The sequence below is a fragment of the Pocillopora verrucosa genome, chromosome 8 (assembly GCF_036669915.1).
Source record: "Pocillopora verrucosa isolate sample1 chromosome 8, ASM3666991v2, whole genome shotgun sequence".
Taxonomy (NCBI): Eukaryota; Metazoa; Cnidaria; class Anthozoa; order Scleractinia; family Pocilloporidae; genus Pocillopora; species Pocillopora verrucosa.
In genome coordinates this window covers 12147440-12167039 of record NC_089319.1, presented here as the reverse complement: position 1 = coordinate 12167039, position 19600 = coordinate 12147440, and the positions used below count along the sequence as shown (strand labels likewise).

At 39.0% G+C, this 19600-nt stretch overlaps 2 protein-coding genes and 1 pseudogene across 3 annotated transcripts in view; 1 reads left to right on the top strand and 2 right to left on the bottom strand.

Moving 5' to 3' along the window:
• The window catches only part of LOC131783144 (DNA-directed RNA polymerase III subunit RPC5-like), a 145277-nt gene extending 143273 nt beyond the window's left edge, over nucleotides 1-2004 (bottom strand). Inside the window, exons 1-4 of the mRNA XM_066170539.1 lie at nucleotides 1937-2004; nucleotides 1799-1849; nucleotides 880-957; nucleotides 150-280 (exon numbers count right to left, since the gene is read on the bottom strand). Coding sequence (XP_066026636.1) covers nucleotides 150-280; nucleotides 880-957; nucleotides 1799-1849; nucleotides 1937-1975 — 299 coding nt within the window. The 5' untranslated portion in view covers nucleotides 1976-2004. The remainder of the gene's footprint in view (nucleotides 1-149; nucleotides 281-879; nucleotides 958-1798; nucleotides 1850-1936) is intronic.
• A 4156-nt stretch (nucleotides 2005-6160) lies between these two features.
• Nucleotides 6161-9558, bottom strand: LOC131770555 (uncharacterized). Of its 2 annotated transcripts, none has more exons than XM_066171255.1 (2): nucleotides 8976-9558; nucleotides 6161-7458 (listed from the first exon to the last, which is right to left on the bottom strand). In XM_066171255.1, exons 1-2 carry the CDS (start codon nucleotides 9459-9461, stop codon nucleotides 6457-6459), a joined length of 1488 nt encoding a protein of 495 aa, XP_066027352.1. In that variant the 5' UTR covers nucleotides 9462-9558; the 3' UTR covers nucleotides 6161-6456. The 2 variants fall into 2 exon arrangements, with proteins under 2 accessions (XP_066027352.1, XP_066027353.1); XM_066171256.1 differs by having other exon boundaries at nucleotides 6161-7452.
• A 97-nt stretch (nucleotides 9559-9655) lies between these two features.
• On the top strand, nucleotides 9656-14558 carry LOC136282987 (uncharacterized; annotated as a pseudogene).
• Nucleotides 14559-19600: the final 5042 nt, after the last annotated feature.

Here is a 19600-nt window from a genome sequence, read left to right as displayed (position 1 = left end):
AATTGATGGCAAATTAAAAAAAAAATGAAAAGTGGTCAATTGTGCAGAACGAGTATCAACTTTTTTTACATTAACCAGTATTGCTTTAAAAGTTCTGTTAATAGACATACTATGGTCAATTTTCAAAAGGAATTTGGATATTTTAGTACCTGGAAAAAAATGATTCTTTTCCTTCAGAGGCAGATGACAAAGCAGAGCCATCCACATCATGTGCGATCTGTTCTCCTCTGGGTGCATAATAGTTATCACTACTTGTGTTTATTGACAGCTCAAGTTCAACCTAAACTCACAGTTGAAAATCCAGGACAAAGTATATTAGTGGATTATTTATGAATTTTGCAATTAAGGTATAGCAAGTACATCCACATACTTTCAAAAGACATCCATCTCACTATCCAGAACTGTCTGTTCTTCATTAAGGACACACAATAAAAGCAATTCTTGGACAGAAAACAATACAACAGAGAGATACACTGCATCTCAAATTACACAATTGGTCTCCTTTCTTCCAGCACTCTAATTTTTTCAAAAAGCCCAGATGGTAGATTGATACCCAGTATTATAGTACTCAGCAATCACTTCATGCTGACATGTGTAACCATTTTCTCTTTCTTTTTGTTCCCTACTCTTCACAGAGAGTGTGTGGGTTCTTTAATGTCCCCTGAAAACTGGTACAGAGAAGATGCAGGAGACAGGTGGTACAGAGTAAAGTAGCACACTCTCCTCAATTATTTTAAAACTCTGAGTGTTGAGCTGGTTTAGGGCTCAAACCTTTGACCTCTTGCACGCAGTCTGGTGCTCTATAACCTAAGCTAGCCAGGATTCTATTCTAAGTTTTGGACTTTCAGCTCAATAATTTTACTATACTTTCTCACTCACCTTCTGCTGGTCTGGTTTGATTCTCGCTCCAATATGAGGGATATCATCATAAGTAATATCAGCTGGACGGACTGGATACTGCAAAACAAACATGTTGAGTTAGATCTTTGTTGTTACACCATGGAAAGAAAAAAATCTCAATCAGTCTTAAACCTATAATATAATGAAGAGTAACACTTGAATCCATTGCGAGTGAGATAAAAGACTCAACATAAATTTACTATGAGCCTTCTGAATCATGTTGTGTGACTTTTGTTTTCTTGAGCAGTAAGAACTTTCAATTTTCCAATGGGCCAAAACACTTATAAACATGCAAACAATAGAAAAAGGTTGCAAAAAAATTTGAAAAGGCCTCAGAGACATTGTTTTCCCCTTTCCTCTAGACTTACAATGTATGGGCCTATCTTTGAAAGCTTGTCCACTTGTTTTTTAAGAGATTACACATCTTATAAACTATTCAGAAATTTACATATTTTCACGACTTCTCTGAAACAGCATGCACAAGAGTAATTTTCTGAAGAGCACAAAGGTCAGCACCCGAATCAAAACCTAGGAATTGTAATATCCTGTGGCAAGTTACTCATTAAGGCAAATATTTGGAAGCATAGCATAGGCAAAATATGGCAGCTTGAGAAAAGTAGGACAACACTAAACAAGAAGTGGGTGATCCAAAAATGTCAGTTTTACCACAAGGTGGAAATTTAAGCACACCTGTCAAACCAGTGCAGCTCTCAAAGTTAACTTAAATTCTCGAAGTCAACATAAGCCCTTTCGGAAATTAAAGTCGAACTGTGTGAACTGTTTGTCGCTAATACAACTTTCTCTCAAATATTATACTCAAAGTTGATAATCCTTTGCTCATGTCAAATATTAAATGTATACGGAAAGATTCGTTATGTTTGAGAAGAATAAGTTGTACCTGAAACAAGTAGAGGTTGTTGGCCAAAGTCTGGGCCAGATAAACGTCCACCTGTGGATGTATACAGAGATTTTGTCTCAAATGATAACCTTCCAACGTAACTAGTGCATTTTTATCTCCAATGATAACCTAACAAACCTCTGCCACGACCGGATCGTCATCTTCATCATCGGCCATGTTTTTCCACCATCATACCTGAGCATGCGTATTCACCACGTGCGGGGAAAAGTTCTTCAGACTGGCCCCAAACTTCAACTCACGGAACGAATGTCGGATGCGTGAGCGTGACTTTCATTGTTTCTCTGCAGGTCTGCCAGAACTCCGAAATTGAAAATTAACAGAGAAAATACACAATTCCTAAAGGAAAAGGGTTGAAATCGAATGCTTAACGGTTTTTATTGCGAAAATAACAAGAAAAAAATCTGTTCGATCCGGACTTGACTCTGATAAGCTCTAGGATCGAGAGTAACTTGGCGGACTTCGTTATTTGTAGATTCAGTTACTGCTATTCCAAAGTTTTGATTAATTCATTGGGTGGGAAAAGAAGCACCCGGAAAGATTTAGACCGATCTAATATATTGATCAAAATGTTTTCTTCCAAAATACAAGACAGTATGAAAATAATAAAAAGCAAATGAAATACAAAGGAAGAGAAGGATGAGAGAGGGCATGAAACTTCAAGTGCATGCAAAGATCTTTAAACCTGTACGTTGAGAAGCGAGGAATTCTCAGATTTCCCTCCTTATTATTTAATCTATGTACACCTATTTCCATATTTCAATTTCTGCTTTCTATCTCAAAACTGTAAGTCTTGTTTCATATCGTGCGTGGTGGCGAACGCAGTGAAGCGGACGAAGTGAAGCGCTCTGAAAATTTCACAAAATTTATCGTTAGTTTCTGAAGTGTGAGTCCTTATTTATCTGTTTTTCAACATGGGAGACAATGTTAAGTGTTTAAGAAAAGCCAACGATAACCTCAAGAGGCAGATGCAAGATTTAGCGACAGATTTCCAAACTTTCAAGAACAAGATGGCGGAAAAGAATGACGCCGCGATAGCATCTTTGTCGACTGAAAACGATGTTCAATACCTCAGTGGTGGTTATGATGCTCTTGTGCAGTACAAAACGAATATGGTAGAAGATTTACAAAACCTATCGTGGCGATTGGATATATTGACGGAGAATGTCACAAGGACCGACAAAGCCATCGACGAAATGCTGTTCTACAGTTACCAATGTAACATTAAAATTGTCGGTGTCCCACACATTAGTGAGATTGAATCTTCCGAAGAGACTGTGGAACTATGTGTCAAGTTAAAATCCTGGTTATACTTCTCCTGATCTGTCCTGACTATTTCTATAAACAGTAGCTGTACCTTTAATATTTTAAATTAGGTCAATGTAACGGTTTTTCTTGTTGTTATTCAATGCTGTCTCTTTCCCTTCTACTTTATTAGTTAATTTCTGTTTTTAATATATTTTTGTAATTCGGCTATTAAGGCATGGCCCGCCTGGATTAGCCTTTGCTAGTTGCCGGCATGCTCTTTTCTGTTAAATTTAATTGGAATTAATAAAGTGTGTGTGTGTATGTGTTTTGTATAAACCGCTCTCCAATCCAGTCTTCCTCTTAATTGGTGCATGTAACGAGCTTGATACTATTAAGGAAACGTTACGTATTTTCAATGATACTAGGCGGGTGTTGAAGCTTTCTTTTAACTCCAGCTCACTTGTTTTAAATTTTTTTCTCATCAATTATTTTAAAATCTGGCACCTTTTAAATCAAAATTTCTAAAAACAAAATTTTCTTTGGAAAAGGTCATAGCTACTCTGGTTCCCTGTGTACAGACCTACTGATCCTGAGAGGATGTTCTAAATTTAATTTGAGACGTATGCGAGAAAGTGAAAAAAGTACTCCGTAATATGCACTTATGCATAAGACTCTGTAATTTCGAACACTGAAAGTCGCAACATCACTCGTGTCCTATGGATAACGTATCGAATGAAACACCGCGTAAGAAAAGAGGACGTAAGTTATTCCAAACAAAACTTTCCTCCAGACATCGCTAAGGAATGAAATTATAGTCGAATCTCTCCCGGCACAGTAAATTGAACGCAATCGAACTCACACAAAAAATTGTACAATCGAATTCAATCGAACGTTCGATTTTCGAACTCATGATTTTAACTCGTGAATTGCGCGCACGCGTAAGAGCGAGTTGTAGATATGATGTGGAGAATGGCACTCGCTCGCTCGCTCGATTGGTCGATTCCTGTAAACTTTTTTTTCGATTTTAGGCTTTTGAGTGCATTTGATAGTTTTTGGCGAGTAATAAACAAACGAAATGGCGACCTTTGTTACTAAGAATAGTGGTGGGGTGAGTTTATTTTTTTTTCGTTTTAGTTTCAACAAGTGGCGCCAGCAACTGGCAGGCGTGCGAGGATTCACACTGAAATAAGAGGACAACCTTCGTTATTCATAAAATTGTAATTTACAATCCTTGAACTTGAAAAAAATCCGAAGATTCTTTAAAAATATCACTTACTCCGAAGCGCTCGGAGTTTACAGGTGTTCAAAAGCTTTTTCTGTTAAGCGTGAGATTGGGGACAAAATCGTTTATTACATTTCGTATCGTGTGTTTTTTCTGTGTGAAGTAACAAAAGGTGCCAGCGACTGACGAAATTACAGGTTAACACGAAAATCAAATAACACCTAAGCAAATAATTTTGGCCACCGATTTACAGTGAATTTTTAAAGAAAAAGTTTCTTTTAAGTATCAAGACAATTGAAGATTCACAATAAATATTACGTACTAAAATGCGAAAGTTATACACCATAAAATTGATAAATAGGCGTGAAATGAAATTCTACCTTGTTCTTCATTATACGTTGCCTAGCACGTGACCAAAATCTACCCAGGCGGAAACCCAAAACGACGGTGGCAGTCTGGGCTTAGTTTTATCACTCAAAACTCGTTCCCTTTTGTCTCATTTGATAAAGAGGGAATCATTAATGTTTTCATTAAGACAGCATTGCCTTGATTTTCCAATATTTACAATGATAGACAGTAAATTTCACTTTTCACCCACATTTACTTCCAACCTTTTCTTTTGAACCAGAAACAAAAATGATAGACGTTTAAAACAAATGACATCATCCACCCTTGTCAAATGTAATAGCATGATCATTTCAATTGTAATTCCTTCTTATCCCAAAGTTACTTTGTTTCTCTGCTACATTAGCGAACACTGTACTACTGTTCGTACTCTAAATATGACAATCAACCACAAAATTCCTTAAACCAGATAACATTAAACATAATAAAAAAAATCATGTAAGTGGATCAATATTTGTTCCTGAGCAACCGAGCTCGAAATAGGTGACTCGAGCTCGAAAGCCTACCCGAGCCCGAGTCACAATCCTTGTAATCGCGCTCGAATCAAATCGAGCTCGAATCAAATCTTTCGAGTTGGGTTGTGACTCGAGCTCGGGTAGGCTTTCGAGCTCGAGTCACTTATGTCGAGCTCGGTTACCCAGGAACAAATATTGATCCGAGTTTGTCTCTACCACCAGAAAAAAGTGGAAGTCATGGCATCATTCATGTTGCAAGGATCCAATTTCGAGGCAAATTGTGTGGAAAATTTCTTCCAGTTATCGAAAACACATGGGAATGAAATTAATTTCCTTGAGTTCACAATTGAATATTTTTAAAAATAAAATCCCACTTCGACTGTTCTGATTTGACTCAGCAAAGAAGAATTCTACCAATACAAACCCTACATTAAATTGTAAGAAAACCTGTTGAACTGTAGGTCAGGCGACTGCTGATAACGAAAAGCCCTTTTATTCATTTGTATCTTTCTTTTATTATTGATACAAATTGATTACAGTTACGATCTAAAAATTAAAAGCAGTTCATGAATGAATACTATAATAAATAACTTACAACTACTAGAAAGAAACCGAAAGTTAGGGTGTGACTCGAGAATTCTGCGGTTATTGATGTACAGTTTTACAATCATGATTTACCTGCTAAAATAAAGGTTCTTCATTACTATTTTTAAAAGTTAGATAGTGATGAACAAGAGGGCACGAGTAAAGGGTTATTTTTTTAGAAACTATTTTGAATCCTGTCTACTAATGAATTAAGAGTGCTGCAGGGGTGTGATTCAAGTCAGATAACTAGCTGTGCTTATCATAAGTAGGTAATTTAGTGTTAACAACTGATTTGAAAACGTAAATTGGCCACAGTAAAGAGTAAAAAGGCTGACGTTTTGAGCGTTAGCCCTGCGTCAGAGCGATTGACGAGGGGCTAACGCTCGAAACGTCTGCTTTTTTACTCTTTACGGTGGCCAATTTACGTTTTCAAGTCAGTTGTTAACACTAAATTACCTACTATACTCTCCCACCGACGCAGCACCACAGTTTCTTTAGAAACTTACCCCCTTTACTCATTTGTGCTTATCATTACTTCCAGAAGCATTAGAGCGACTAAGATGAGATGCTAGTCTTGATAGGATGATAGCCCATCAAAGGCTATCCCCCCTCCATTTTTTCAGGTTTCCCTGCAGTTGGTTGGTACTCATTTTGCACACCTTATTGGAGAGAGGCAGTGAAAGTCAGGGCACAGACCTAGTCTCTTCCATCCAGAGTCCAGCGCGCTAGGTACTGGGCCCTGCGTCTCCCTGAACAGACAAGCTTATGCCTTCCTCTGTCCTCACACCATTGTTTCCATTATTTTCACTCCTTTTTATTTTTAAATCCCCTGTGATTATCTCCTTTTTGAGCCCCAGATATCCCAACCATGCAGCTACAAAAAACGTCAACGCATTTTGAACCAACGTAGAAACCAAACTTTCGCTAAGAAAAACCTGTGCAACAGCAAACAAAACTAGTAACAACAACACAAACGCAGACAGAACGGCAAAGGAACGAATTAAAGACATGATAAATACAATCTTTTGGTCGCCACTGGGCTGGTCATGTCGGGTTGGATCAGAATTTTGAGGTGCTGGAAGAACATCAAAGAGCTCGGAAGTAAGGAAGAAAAAAATTGTGCAAACAGAAATAACAGCCACTAAAATTGTAAAACCCCAAAATGGTTCTGTTATCACACCAAGTAAAATCCATAGCAAGTGATGACATGCCATGAATATCGCTGGGTAAAGAAAAACAATAGAAACAAAATTTTTACTTGTTAAATGTCCATGGCCTTGGATAAAAATATTGCGAATGCAATTGCAATTGCAATTGCAATCCATGTGTACCCAAGTACACCAAACTACCCTTCGGAGAAGCACAAAAATTGTAAACCCCAAAAACACTTTAACATATAAATCTTTAGTTTCTATCAATGCATAAATGTTTATACCAAGGCTCCCAAAAAAGAGAAATACAGATGAAATCATCATCGCTGCAATTTTCTTCCAACTCCTCTCGTTTTTCCAACTCTCCTCTTTGTCCCATTCCCTCAGCTTCTTTATCACCCACTGTGATGTAAAAGTACCCATCACGAGGCTAATATAAAGTAAACTCCAACATAGAGTGTGTAAGAGCTTCTTCAGCCCAGGAAGAGGTGGAGCCTTCTCATGACCTGGAATGATGCACTCAACCGTGTTCCGACTTGGATCAAAAACAAGTGGATTAACTGCTATATCCTGCAACTATCAATTAATAATCAAAATCATTATTGTATCGACACAAGCGTTTCACTACAAAATATAGCAATCGTACAATTCGTTCCAAATTTACATCCTGGACCCGAGAAGGGTATCCTCTATATCGTCAGTAGTAAGGATAGCAATGATGTTACGTGCTGCTTAAGCGCTGTTTTTTTCTTTCTTTCTTTTTGTGAAAAAAGTTAGTGAAAAAAGGGAAAAAATAAATTTTTTAAGTTCTCTAAAGCGACATGAACATACTACACACGATCAACAAAATAAATCAGCTACGCCTCTTGTGAGTGGAATTGGGATTTTTATTCAAGATGCACATCAACACAAAACAAAAAATATTGAGCAGTTTGTAGAGGTAATAACATGATTTTTAGTGCAACTTGTGATGGTAACAGGAATGAATGGAGTCCAATTCGGTCTGTAATCATACGAGTGATACCAAAATCATTTGTGTCATAGGATAAACAAAATCAATACTGTCTTCTAAAATACTGTCATTTTTCAAGGGAAAAATTCTCCATTTTGAAGAAAGTCCCAATTTAAGAGTTTTTACACTGTTTCTATGGTGATTGAAACCAAGGTTGTGATTGGTTTATTTAAAGTAAAACTTTGAAGACAACTGGCTTATTGAACTGTTCGATAACAAACTGTCCAATGACAAACTAACTGATTATAACTTGGCAAGTGAATTAGTGGTAAATGGAAGTTTTGAAAAACCAATCACAATCCAGGAAATTGTAATTTTTATGATGAGGTGTACTAAGCACTAGTAAATTTTTTGAAAGACAACAAACTTGCACGAGCCCAAATTTCAAGAGAAATCATGTTATTACTTTTTAATAATGTACATGACCAAACGCCAAAAGTTGCTCAAAAATTGCCGAGTGCAATCAGGACAAGCCAACCATATCATTGGCAGACCACACTTTCTGTTCGTGGTTATCGTTGACATGAGACGAACAAAATCTATGAGGGTTGTGAATAAAGCTCTGAAAATTACATATCTTGGTCTGAATATCTCAATAAAGTTACATGAAGTTTCAATCGACGTATTTATGGTTTTTTTCGCCTTCATGGGCCGTTTGAAGCGTCGTTTTACAAAATTACTTTTAGTCGAAGGCCGTTAAAAGAAGAGTCTCCCTTTCTTCTCTTAACGGCTTCTGAACAATTCATAACCTTCATAGATTTTGTTCGTCTCATGTCAACAATTACTAACCACAAACACATAGCGTGGTTTGCCTATGGGCCTACAAGGTAGACTAGCAAGCGACAGGGTCCTAGTTCCTTTATCAGCCTGTGAACACGCTTTCCAGTCGAGGAAGGGTCGAGGAAGGGGCGAAGAGGAGAGCGAGAGGAAAAAAAGTTAGGAGGGGGGTAGAGAAAAGAGTTTAGCCGACTCACCTTCTCCTCTTGCCCCCTCACCCCTCCTTCACTTTCTTCAGAAAACATTAAACTACGAAACTACACCTGGAAAGAAAAACGTTACTCAGCTCAGAATGATCATTTACCGTGGAGAGGAAGTATTCCATGGTTTTGTTTATGTCAACAGGAGAGTCTCTGCAGAGTTCTGGTAATGTTATGTGCAATTCACGTTTTCTTCTGTTCGGAAAAATTGCCCCCAGGGAAAACCACTTCATAGACTCCAAGCTGATTTCTCCTCCGCTAACGTACAAGCACGACGTACTCCACGTAAAATGTAAAGTTGATCGAGAAACATTTCGCTTTAGGGTGCTTAAACTGTTACTTCCATTTGACTTTTCGCCAGCTGTCTCCAGGAATACCACACTTATGTTTATAAGCAAAGATGGGAGATCCACAGAAGGATACACAGCCTTCGATATGTTGAAATAATTGTCAAAAGGCGGCTTAGAAGACGTCAAATACTTTTGAATTTGTTCGTCGCGTTCTATGCAGGTTCCAAGAATGAACTCAAAACTCAACCCAACGATCGCAAAGATGACTGTGAGCTTGTTACACAACGAGTGTGGAACCATGGTGACTTTCTCGCAGGCACAAAAACAAGTCAGGCTTAATCTCTCAGGAATGTTCGAGAAGGAGCCGCTAATGTGACTAAGGAGAGAGCTAATATCGGAAAAGCGGAAGAATGTAAAACGCTCAAGGTCTGGTAAAGACTTACTGCTGACCACTTGGACAACTTGGACAACTTTCTCCACTTCCGCTATTTCCCCCAGCCCTCCAAAGATGGCGCGAAAGATGTTTCCCGAAATCTGGCCAAATAAGTGTACACCGATGTTCGAAGATACGCCTGATACATACTACGCTGAGAAACATTGATAACTTAGCCGTACCATATCGCCGTTAGGAGCTTTTACAATCTTACGGAGTTTCACGAGGCCACAGTTTGAGCAGTTGTTGTTCACATAGACGATGGATTATTCCCGATCACAAAAAGCCGAAAAAGCCATCTTTGCTGTAAGAGAGGTTGTCCACGTTCTTCCCATTTACCAAACTAGAGGAATGGCAAGCGCTGTTTAAGTGGAAGGGAAGCAGTGCTTGTTAACCTGGGAGAGCGTTTTTAACGAGGACGATCGTGCCCTTATCAATCACAAGTTAGTGAAATTTCGTCGGAGTTCGAAATACATTGAGAAGAATCATCAGCTTAAAGCATCAAAGATTAAGTACAACTAAGAAAAGAAAAAGCATGAAATTAATTCTTATGAGGGCAGAAAATTTGCCATCGACAAATCTACCGTTCTCGGATCACCTATTATTACAGGCAAACGTGTCATCGGTGTAGTAGGAGAGGATGCTGATGGACAACTCATTCCCATTTCATAACACAGACCGAACTTGGTGAGTTAAATGTCTCATAACTCTCTAAGTCTCAAGGACATTTGTTTTATATTTTCTACTATGCCCATCTCCACCCTTCTGTAACAAGGTTTTAACGTTTTAAGTACTATGTGTAAGTGGTGACTGTCATAAGTCTTAAATATTGAGCAAATTATGATATCCAATATACCCATGCTATACCCAATATGATACCCCCAACTTTTTTTCTTACAAATGGTATTCATGCAACAGATCATAAAGACAAGAATCCAAGTGGGAGTGGGAACAGTGAGGATAAAGATACCAAAGATTCTGCTGGTATGTAATTTCATTGTGTGTTATTTGTACATCCCAATTACTCAATATACTGTATTTTTTAATTTTGCTCAAGTTGCTGAAGCAATCATAATTATGCAGTAGTGGATTGAAATCCCAGCCCCCTTACTTTTTGAGATATAAACAGGAATTCCTTTTGTCTTGCACTAATATTTAACACTCCATCTGATGGAGTATATATAAGGCAGATCATAAAAATTTGATGATCAACAATCCCCAAATAAAAATCTTAAAGCATGTTGGCACTAAGGCTCAAGATGAAAAAATGCATTTAATCATGAAAAAAATTGTTTGTGCTTTATCAATAGCCACATGCTGTCTCAGATTGCCTATATTTTGAGTCTATCTGCCCATTTGCCTATCTGTCTGAGTTATCTGCCAAAGCCCAAGGCTTTGGCAAACACAGACACAAGGTTTGATGAATGGAGAATAATACATGGGTGCGCTAGATATGGAATTTCTCTTCTAGTTTTTTGTTCAATGTTGATCTGACCACGAGAAGAGAAATGCCATATCTACAATCAACCACGTATTATTTTGTTTAACATATAAATACAGTAGCCCTTTACTGACAAGAAAAGTCAATTTTATCAATGAATGAAAATAAAAGGTTGACAATCCCTGAATAAAAATCATGAACTGTGTTGGCTCCGAGGCTCAAGATGAAGCAATGCCTTGAATCATTACAAGAATTATTTGTGCTATATGAATAGCTACATATACTCCCAGACTGCCTACTTTTTGGATGTGTGATGTAATACATTCATGTTGCAGGAAAGAGTATTTCAACTTTCAAGTCTCTTTCAAATATATGAGTCAACGCGTTTAGGGTATTGTGGTTCTTGTTTCTAACACAAAAAAAAGGCTGTATGATTTTATTGTCTTTCCTGCTAAGGGAAAGGTTCAATCTGTTTCCCTTTGTTATTTTCTACAGCTTTGCAATAAAACATGTAAAAGATGAGGTGTCTGGGAAGGAATCAGAAACTAAAATTCTGCTTTTGTATTGACATAGAGTCTTGAAAAGTTGTGCTTTACAGGAAGAAACTGTGAACAAACACTCTTCCTTTTCATAACTGCAATCTTTAACAGATGTGCTGTATCTTTTAGCACCTTTTGGAAAGGGGGATGAGTATGAAAGAGAGGTGTAAATGTCCCACTTTCCCCTGTCTCCCAAAAATAATCAAGCACTTACCTTTCTAATAGTATTTTTCAGCTTCCACACCCCAGTGTATTCATCCATTTGTTCTAAATATTTTGTAAATAACTCATCTTGATCTTTATTCCATACAAGGCCAGCACAAACAGGCATCCTCCAATAGACTCCACAGTCCAGTCCTCTGTTCCACAATCTCCTGAAGAAAGTAAGAATACACCCTGTATGCAGAGTTCAGAAATGTCACATGTATTGTCAATTTTCTCTTACCAAGCTGTGTGAAACAACTACAAATTTATTTTCCTTAAATCCACATTCTTCTATCAGTGACTATTTTGTGATGGTATTCATTTCATAACACACGTGTCTATGAGAAGACATAAGTCAACATGGCACCATGTTTCTGTTCCTGAACAAAAACTTAAAGTGTTTTCATCAAAGGGCAGTTTTTAGTTGTTAAATCATCCTTCAAGTGTAAGTAGTATGACTTTAAGTGTTTGCTGTTAAAAGGTAATTTTTAGTTGTTAAATCAGCCTTTATGTGTAAGTTGTGGTAATGAAAAATCTGGGAGTCTTACAAGAACTTTTGATTTCCAAACTCTTGACTGGTTAAATGCCCCAAGGTGAGATAATCAAGGTCACCAGGTGACCAGAGGAAATTAAACATAGGGGCTAAATTTGCAACCGTAATTGGCAAATTGTTGAGCAGAAGTTTTTATATTATATGGTGTCTGTGGTTTCAATTTGGAGGAGTGCTTTGTAATTTGTACGTAGAATATTGATTAATACCTTTTCCCCCTTGGTTATTGTAGCGTTATACCTTAAGATATCAACTGAATCTTCAAAGTGGAGCAAGCTAGTTAATTTTTCTTGCCTTTGAACAATTCAAAGGCTAGAAAAGTTAACTAGCTTGCTCCACTTTGAAATGTATGGGAGAATAACAACGTTACTTTTGTAAAATGCCAACAGTACAACATAAATGGACAAGTGACAATTACAGACAAAAAAGAACTGCTGGAGAAAAAAAAACATCAAGAAAAGGATCCTAGGGAGGGTGGAACTGGCAATGTTCCAGACATTCCAGATGGTATGTTATTTCAATGTGACTGTATTGTAACTGTACATTAATATTACTCAATCTATTTTTGATTATTACACAAGTTGCTTTAGCTACAAGTATCATACAATTTGTGTAAGATGCGTGAATCAATTGAAGTCCCCGCCCCTGAAATCTTCCCTGCTATTTTGAATGGTAATGTAGTGATGTGTTTATTGTAAACTGCCACTAATTAAAGCCCCCCCCCCTCCACTAATTTAAGGCCCCCTCCTGGTTATTATAAGGTCCATCTACTTGTATTACCAAAAAATTGCATGCAATTATAATCCCTCACAGATATAAGCTCACTCCTAAAGCCTTCTCTCTCTTTTTCTCTTGAGAAATAGGAACTCTTTACTATTTCAAACAGAAGATTTGAACAATTTTAGCACTTTTTCCATTCTGGTAATAAGCCCACTTACCGGTAGATATGTGCCCTTGATACATTTTTATGATAAAGTTTGGATATAGCATACCCTGTTATGGTTGAAAAAGTGTGCTGTCATCCTGAGAAATGTACATGCTCCTGTTAATTCAGCTGTCATTCATTGATGAAACATATGCCTTGAGAAGTTTGTTATCTAATTGTCATGTAGTAAAAAAACTTACATGGTTTTATAAGCCACAATTTGGCTGGATTTTATTAGAAATTTCACTTTCAGATTCTTCATTAAGATTATAAAACTTCAGGCAAAGGTGTTAAATTCAACCCACTGAACTATTTCAGTTTGTAAACTGTAGCAGATTGTGAACTTTGATGGTTTGACATTTTTGACAGCTTCAGTCTTGTTCAACCAATCAGAGTATTTGAACCATTCTAACAAGGATTCTGATTGGCTTATTGTAGTGTGCTTTATGAGAGTATAGAGTATGCTAATGACATTGTTGTTTGCTTTGGAAATAAAACAGTAAAATGGTTTGAACCTGGGGGTAAAATGTAATAGTGTGGTTTGATAGTGTGGGTGAGTGTAGACCTGAGAAGGGCTTTTGTTGGTAGTGGTGACAGATGTTTCGACAACCTGAGCAGAAGTCATCATTAGAGTCAAGTGAATATTTGTTGTCAGTTGAATGTTCTAAGCCTGGTTTTTATAGACTGATTGGTCAGTTTTGCAGTGATGTTAGTGGCTGTAAGACTCAAGTGGCATAGGTTGGTGGTGATTGGTCAGTCTTTATCCGTTAATAAAGTTAGGTCATTCTGTTTGCTTTGTTTGTAATGTTGATGTTGTGGATGAGTCGTTTGTGTGGTGCAGGCAGTGGTTTACACCTGTTGAGGGGAGTCTATTCTAAGTTAGTAAACCAGCTTTCCAGAATCAGTTGTTGAAAGTAGTTGAGTATGTACATATTATCACTAAATTCTCAAAAAGAAAACATGTTTAACTATGGAGGGGGAAAATACTGAAAGGAGTTCTTGTTCATTTGCATGGCTCGATTAATTCATGGAGGCTTGAGAATGTAAGGTCACATCTGCATTAATATTGTCAGTATTAGGTATGGAGTTTTTCATTGTCTTTCACAGCATAAATATTTGTTTACTTTAGGTGTTCCTGGAGAAATCACCGAGAATCTTAAAAAGTTGAAACATGCAATGACTGAAAGTAAATACAAGAGCAAGGGAGTTCCTACACTTGAAATAACAGATGAATTAAGTAAAGCTGTATTGGACATGGGCTTTATTACACCCATTTTGAAATCACTGATGGTCCCTGTAATCTGATTGGCTCTAATTGGTGCAATTTATTCACAAATTGCACCATTTTTTGCTTTAAATCACATCTTTTCCCTAGCCAATGAGGAGGCTACACTAAAAACAAAACAACCAATCAGACTTCAAGGCTTGTTTAAAGTAACCGATCATATTGCAGGAAGATGAAAGACATGGATTATCATGTGGCAAATTTTGCAACTTTTGTTTCCAAAAACTCTTATTTTTTCCTCCCAAAAAATGGATGAATTTAATTTCAAACCAGCTCAGTATTGTATTAATAAAATATTTGAACTGACCAAGTCCTGTATTTGGGCGATTTCAAAATGGATGTAATAAAGTGGTAATTGAACCTCGTGTTGTGCAATTTTGGTCTGAAATCATACTTGTGTTTTCAAATCGAACTCGCGCCGCGCGCTCGTTCAATTTTGGAATCACGCGTATGATTTCAGCCCAAATTGCACTCCACTCAGTTCAATTACCATTATTAATCGTTTCTGATAACGACGGAAAGGGAAATTGTTCCGTGCTTTATTGGAACAACTGGAAATTGTTAAAAAAAATTTTAATTCCACATGATGACTTAAGGAAAACCTTAGTTCAATACCTCAAAGAAAACCCAGAAATAGTAGGTTTTGTTTGGTATTTATAAGTACCATTAAAAACTGTGTTTTACTCCGAGAAATCGCTTTTCCGCGATCAGCTTTCACGATTATTTGCACTATTAAGGAATATTCCTGGCCCTCAAAATCGATCGTAATATAATTTCAAGCCTTCATATAGTCTTCTTACTTTGCATGCGAGTTGGTTGGTGTGATGTCTGTACAGATTTTACCAACGTAATAAGAGTAGATGTAAATGTAGATGAGATGTCACTATTGAATGTTTAACACACGCAGCATTCGAGAAACAATTGACAGCTTTGCACGTGGTCCGTATTATCATCTTTTTAAGCGTATGTGTTTATTTTGTTGACAAAAATGAGGACCGGGACCAAAACTATTCCTTCGACTTGATAAATTTTCGGCTTATACTATTTTGCGAAACGAAACGAAACGAAACGAAACGAAATCAGGTGAGATAGAACAAAACTAAAGGAATAATGCAGATATATTTTCTAACAAGGTAAAGAAAACTTTCACAAGGAATTTGGAGTAATCGTTCATTAACAAGAAGGATTTTTATTCATTTCGCAAAATAGTAATTTTAGGAGAGTTACTATTTTGCGAAATGGAATTTTTCACCCTGCGGTGACAACGTGACCTCTTCCATGTCACAAAAATACATTTAAACATTACAAATTAGTATATCACCGAAGATTTTGGCCTCCTCTTATTTCTTAAACCGTATTAAAATGTATTTCGCAAAACAGTAATTTTAGGAGAGTTACTATTTTGCGAAATAGACCATTTTCACCCCTGCGGTGACAACGTTGTCACAATTTTTCCATTTAAACTCTTTATTCAATAACGCAACAGCTACTACATGACAACATGGGCGAAATCAAAATGGCGGGTCCGATACCACGTTTTTTCCCACAGGTCCGATGGGAGCGCGTGGTATGACGTAATATGACATCCCCCTTTCTACCGATGTAATAATAATAATAACGACAAAAAAAAAATGGAACTTATCATATCTCCAGAACATTACAATACTGGTTGAAAGGATATCCCTCCTGTGCTTATACTTATAAGTCTATTCTTTAGTGTCTCTACTGTTATAGATCCAGCCTTTGTGCAGGTGTCACAGTCCTCCCAGATCTGGTCACATATCCTCCAGCTATGTCTGAGGGTCCCTGGGGGATGTTGTTCAGTGGCACTGTTTCGCCAGATCCTGGTCTGGGGGCTGCACCGTTTTTGTGCGATGTCTGTGTGTGACTGACTGGGGCAAGACTAGTTGTCTGCTGAGGTATCTCAGAACCTTGGTATACTGGGGTTTCCACCCGCTGGCATTGTGTTCCCCTCACTGCAGTTGTGTCTGGTTTCAGTTGGGCCCGTGTTCTTCGATAGGTGGTACCTGTACTGCTGGATCTGATGATGTAAGATCTTGGCTGTTTGGCGGGTTTTACAATAATGCCAGGTTCCCAGGTTTGTGAGTGGTGGTTGTACGTGCGGATGGGTTGGTCAGCTTCGAATGGCTTTTTGGGTGGTCCTGAATGCTGGTTGTAATAGTGGGCTTGTTTCTCCTGACGGGCTATGAGCTTACTTTTCATGACCTCATGGTGAGAGTGGTTGAGGAGGACTCTATGGCATGCTGGTAATCTAGTTTTAAATTTTCTGTTGGTGAGCAGTTCTGCTGGGGATTTCAGCTGGTGATCCAAGGGAGTGGCCCGGTATGATAGGAGAGCAAGGTACGGGTCCTCTTTATTTTCATCGCACTTTTGGAGAATGTTTTCCACGGTCTGGACCATTCGCTCAGCAAACCCGTTGGATTGGGGGTATAGGGGGGAGCTAGTAATGTGTTCTACCCCGTAGACGTTCATAAAATGCTTGAATTCTGCCGAACTGTACTGCGGTCCGTTGTCGGTCGTCAACTGCGTAGGGATGCCGTGTTCTGCAAAGATGCTCTTCAGATGGTTGATAACTGCAGATGACGTGGTGCTTGTTAGTCTCCTGATGACAGGAAATCTGCTGTATTGATCTGTCAACAGGAGGTATTGCTGCCCTCTAAATTCGAACAAGTCCGAACTGAGTCTTTCCCATGGTCGGTGTGGCGGTTCTGGCTGTAGTATTGGCTCTTTCCTTGCTTTATTTTGGTATTTCTGGCAGGGTTCGCACTGGTTAACTTGGTTGATGATTTCCTTTGTAATTCCAGGCCAGAAAACGGATGTACGTGCTCGTAAAAGGCATTTCTCTTGCCCTAGGTGGCCTTGGTGTATGATGTTCAGGATTTCAGGTCTGAGAGTAGGAGGTATCACGATGCGGTCTCCTTTTAGTACTAAGCCGTCCTCGATGGTCAGCTCTTCTCTGAAATTCCAATAGCCATGTAGCAGTTGGGGGCACTCTTCTCTTTTCTGTGGCCATCCTTCAAAGACCATTTCTTTTAACAGAGACAACACAGGATCCCTCCCTGTTTCGTCACGGATCTGTTGTAGCTTTGTTGGAGTTGCAGGGAGATGTTGTGTGACGTGGTGGACATATATCTCTGAAAGTTGACTGCTGCTAGGGGTAGGCTGGGGGCTGACTCTTGAGAGAGCGTCGGCTATTGGTACATCAGGACCTTTTACGTAGTTGACCGTAACGTCGTATTTCAGGGCTCTCATCAAGAACCTCTGTAATCTAGGTGGGCAACTGGACAGTCGCTTCTTGAAAATCGCCTCAAGAGGTTTATGGTCAGTGTTTACTGTACAGTGCTTCCCAAAAATGTAGTAGTTAAATCTCTCTAGGCCCCATACTACACCAAGTGTTTCTCTCTCAATGTTGCTGTAGTTTTTTTCTGTGTCTGTAAGTGCTTTGGAGGCATAGCATACAGGTTGCCCCTGCTGCAAAAGGACGGCGCCTACTCCCTTCTGGGAAGCGTCAGTTTGAATGACAGACTCGATGTTTGGGTCAAAGTATCTGAGGACTCCCATTGATGTGATTTCCTGTTTGACTTGGTTGAATGAGTCGTCGTGTTCAGGTCCCCATACATATGCGGTGTCCTTCTTGGTAAGTTCTCGCAGTGGTGCTGTGAGGCTAGCCAATCGCCCTGAGTATCTTGTAAGGTAGTTTACGAGGCCTAAGAAGCTTTGGAGGTCTTTGCGGTTCTCAGGTGGGGTCATCTTCTGGATTGCAGATATCTTACTGTCATCTGGTTTGATTCCATCCTGGGTCCATTTGTGGCCGAAAAAGCTGACTTCCTGACATTTGAGCTGTACTTTGTCTTTGTTGAATTTGATTCCCCTTTCCCTGGATCTGATCATGAGGTTTACCATGTTCGCATCGTGCTCTTCCTCTGTAGCTCCGTATATGAATGTATCGTCTGCAATGCCGGTGACTCCTTTCAGGCCCTCCAGTGCTGAATCTAAGTGTTTCTGGAACACATCTTGTGATACAATAAGGCCAAAGGGGAGCCGGGTGAAACGGTATCTCCCGAACGGGGTGTTGAAAGTAGTCAGGTAGGAGCTGGCTTCGTCTAATGGTACATGCCAGTAGCCCTTTTTGGCATCAACTACACTAAAGAATTTGGCACCACTAAGCTGTGTGACTACCTCATCAATTGTTTTGGTGTAGTAGTGTTCGCGTTTTATTGCCTTATTTAGGTCACGTGGATCGAGGCAGACTCTGATTTTGGTGACTTCTCCTTTGCCGTTGGTTGTTTCAGAGAGGACGATGCTATTAACCCAGTCTGTGGGTTCGCTTACGGGTATGAGCACTCCAAGTTCTACCATGGTGTTGATTTCCTTTCTAAACATGTCTCGAAGGTGTACTGGTACGGTACGTGGTGCGTGGATGACAGGTTCAGCATTGGAGTCTAGGGTGATGTGATAAGGTTTCATATTGAAGGTTCCCAGGCCTTCAAAGCAGTCTCCGAAGTTGTTGAAGAAGGTTATCCTGTCCAGTGGGGGGTATGTTTCAGTGTCTAGACGGCTAGGGTATCTGCTGGTCCTTTGGTGCGGTTTGCATGGTCTGTGTTCTTTAAGGCGGGTCTCTTTGTCTTCTTTGGAGGTTTCTAGGCTGCAATTAAATTTTACCAGCTCAAGTTCCTCGCAGGTTTTACAGCCAAGCATTGTAGGTCCTGGTACGTCAGTAACATTGAAAACGACTTCTTTAATGCTGCCATTTTGATGGACGTATAGTGGACAGGTTCCAAGGGTCTTGATGGCGTGGCCTCCATACGCAGTAATCCTGTGGTGTGTTGGGCCAAGGGGTATCTGCTGGGAACTGCGGTTGAGTCTGTCATAGTCGTCTTTGGAGATGACATTAACTTCTGCACCAGTGTCGACCTTGCAGATAATAGGTATCAGGTGTGTATCATGGGGGTCTACCGTGACTTGTATTTCAGTCATGACTTTGGTGCGTTGTTTTTCTTTTTGTTCAATGCTTGCGATCATTGAGGTACTGGGGCTGTCT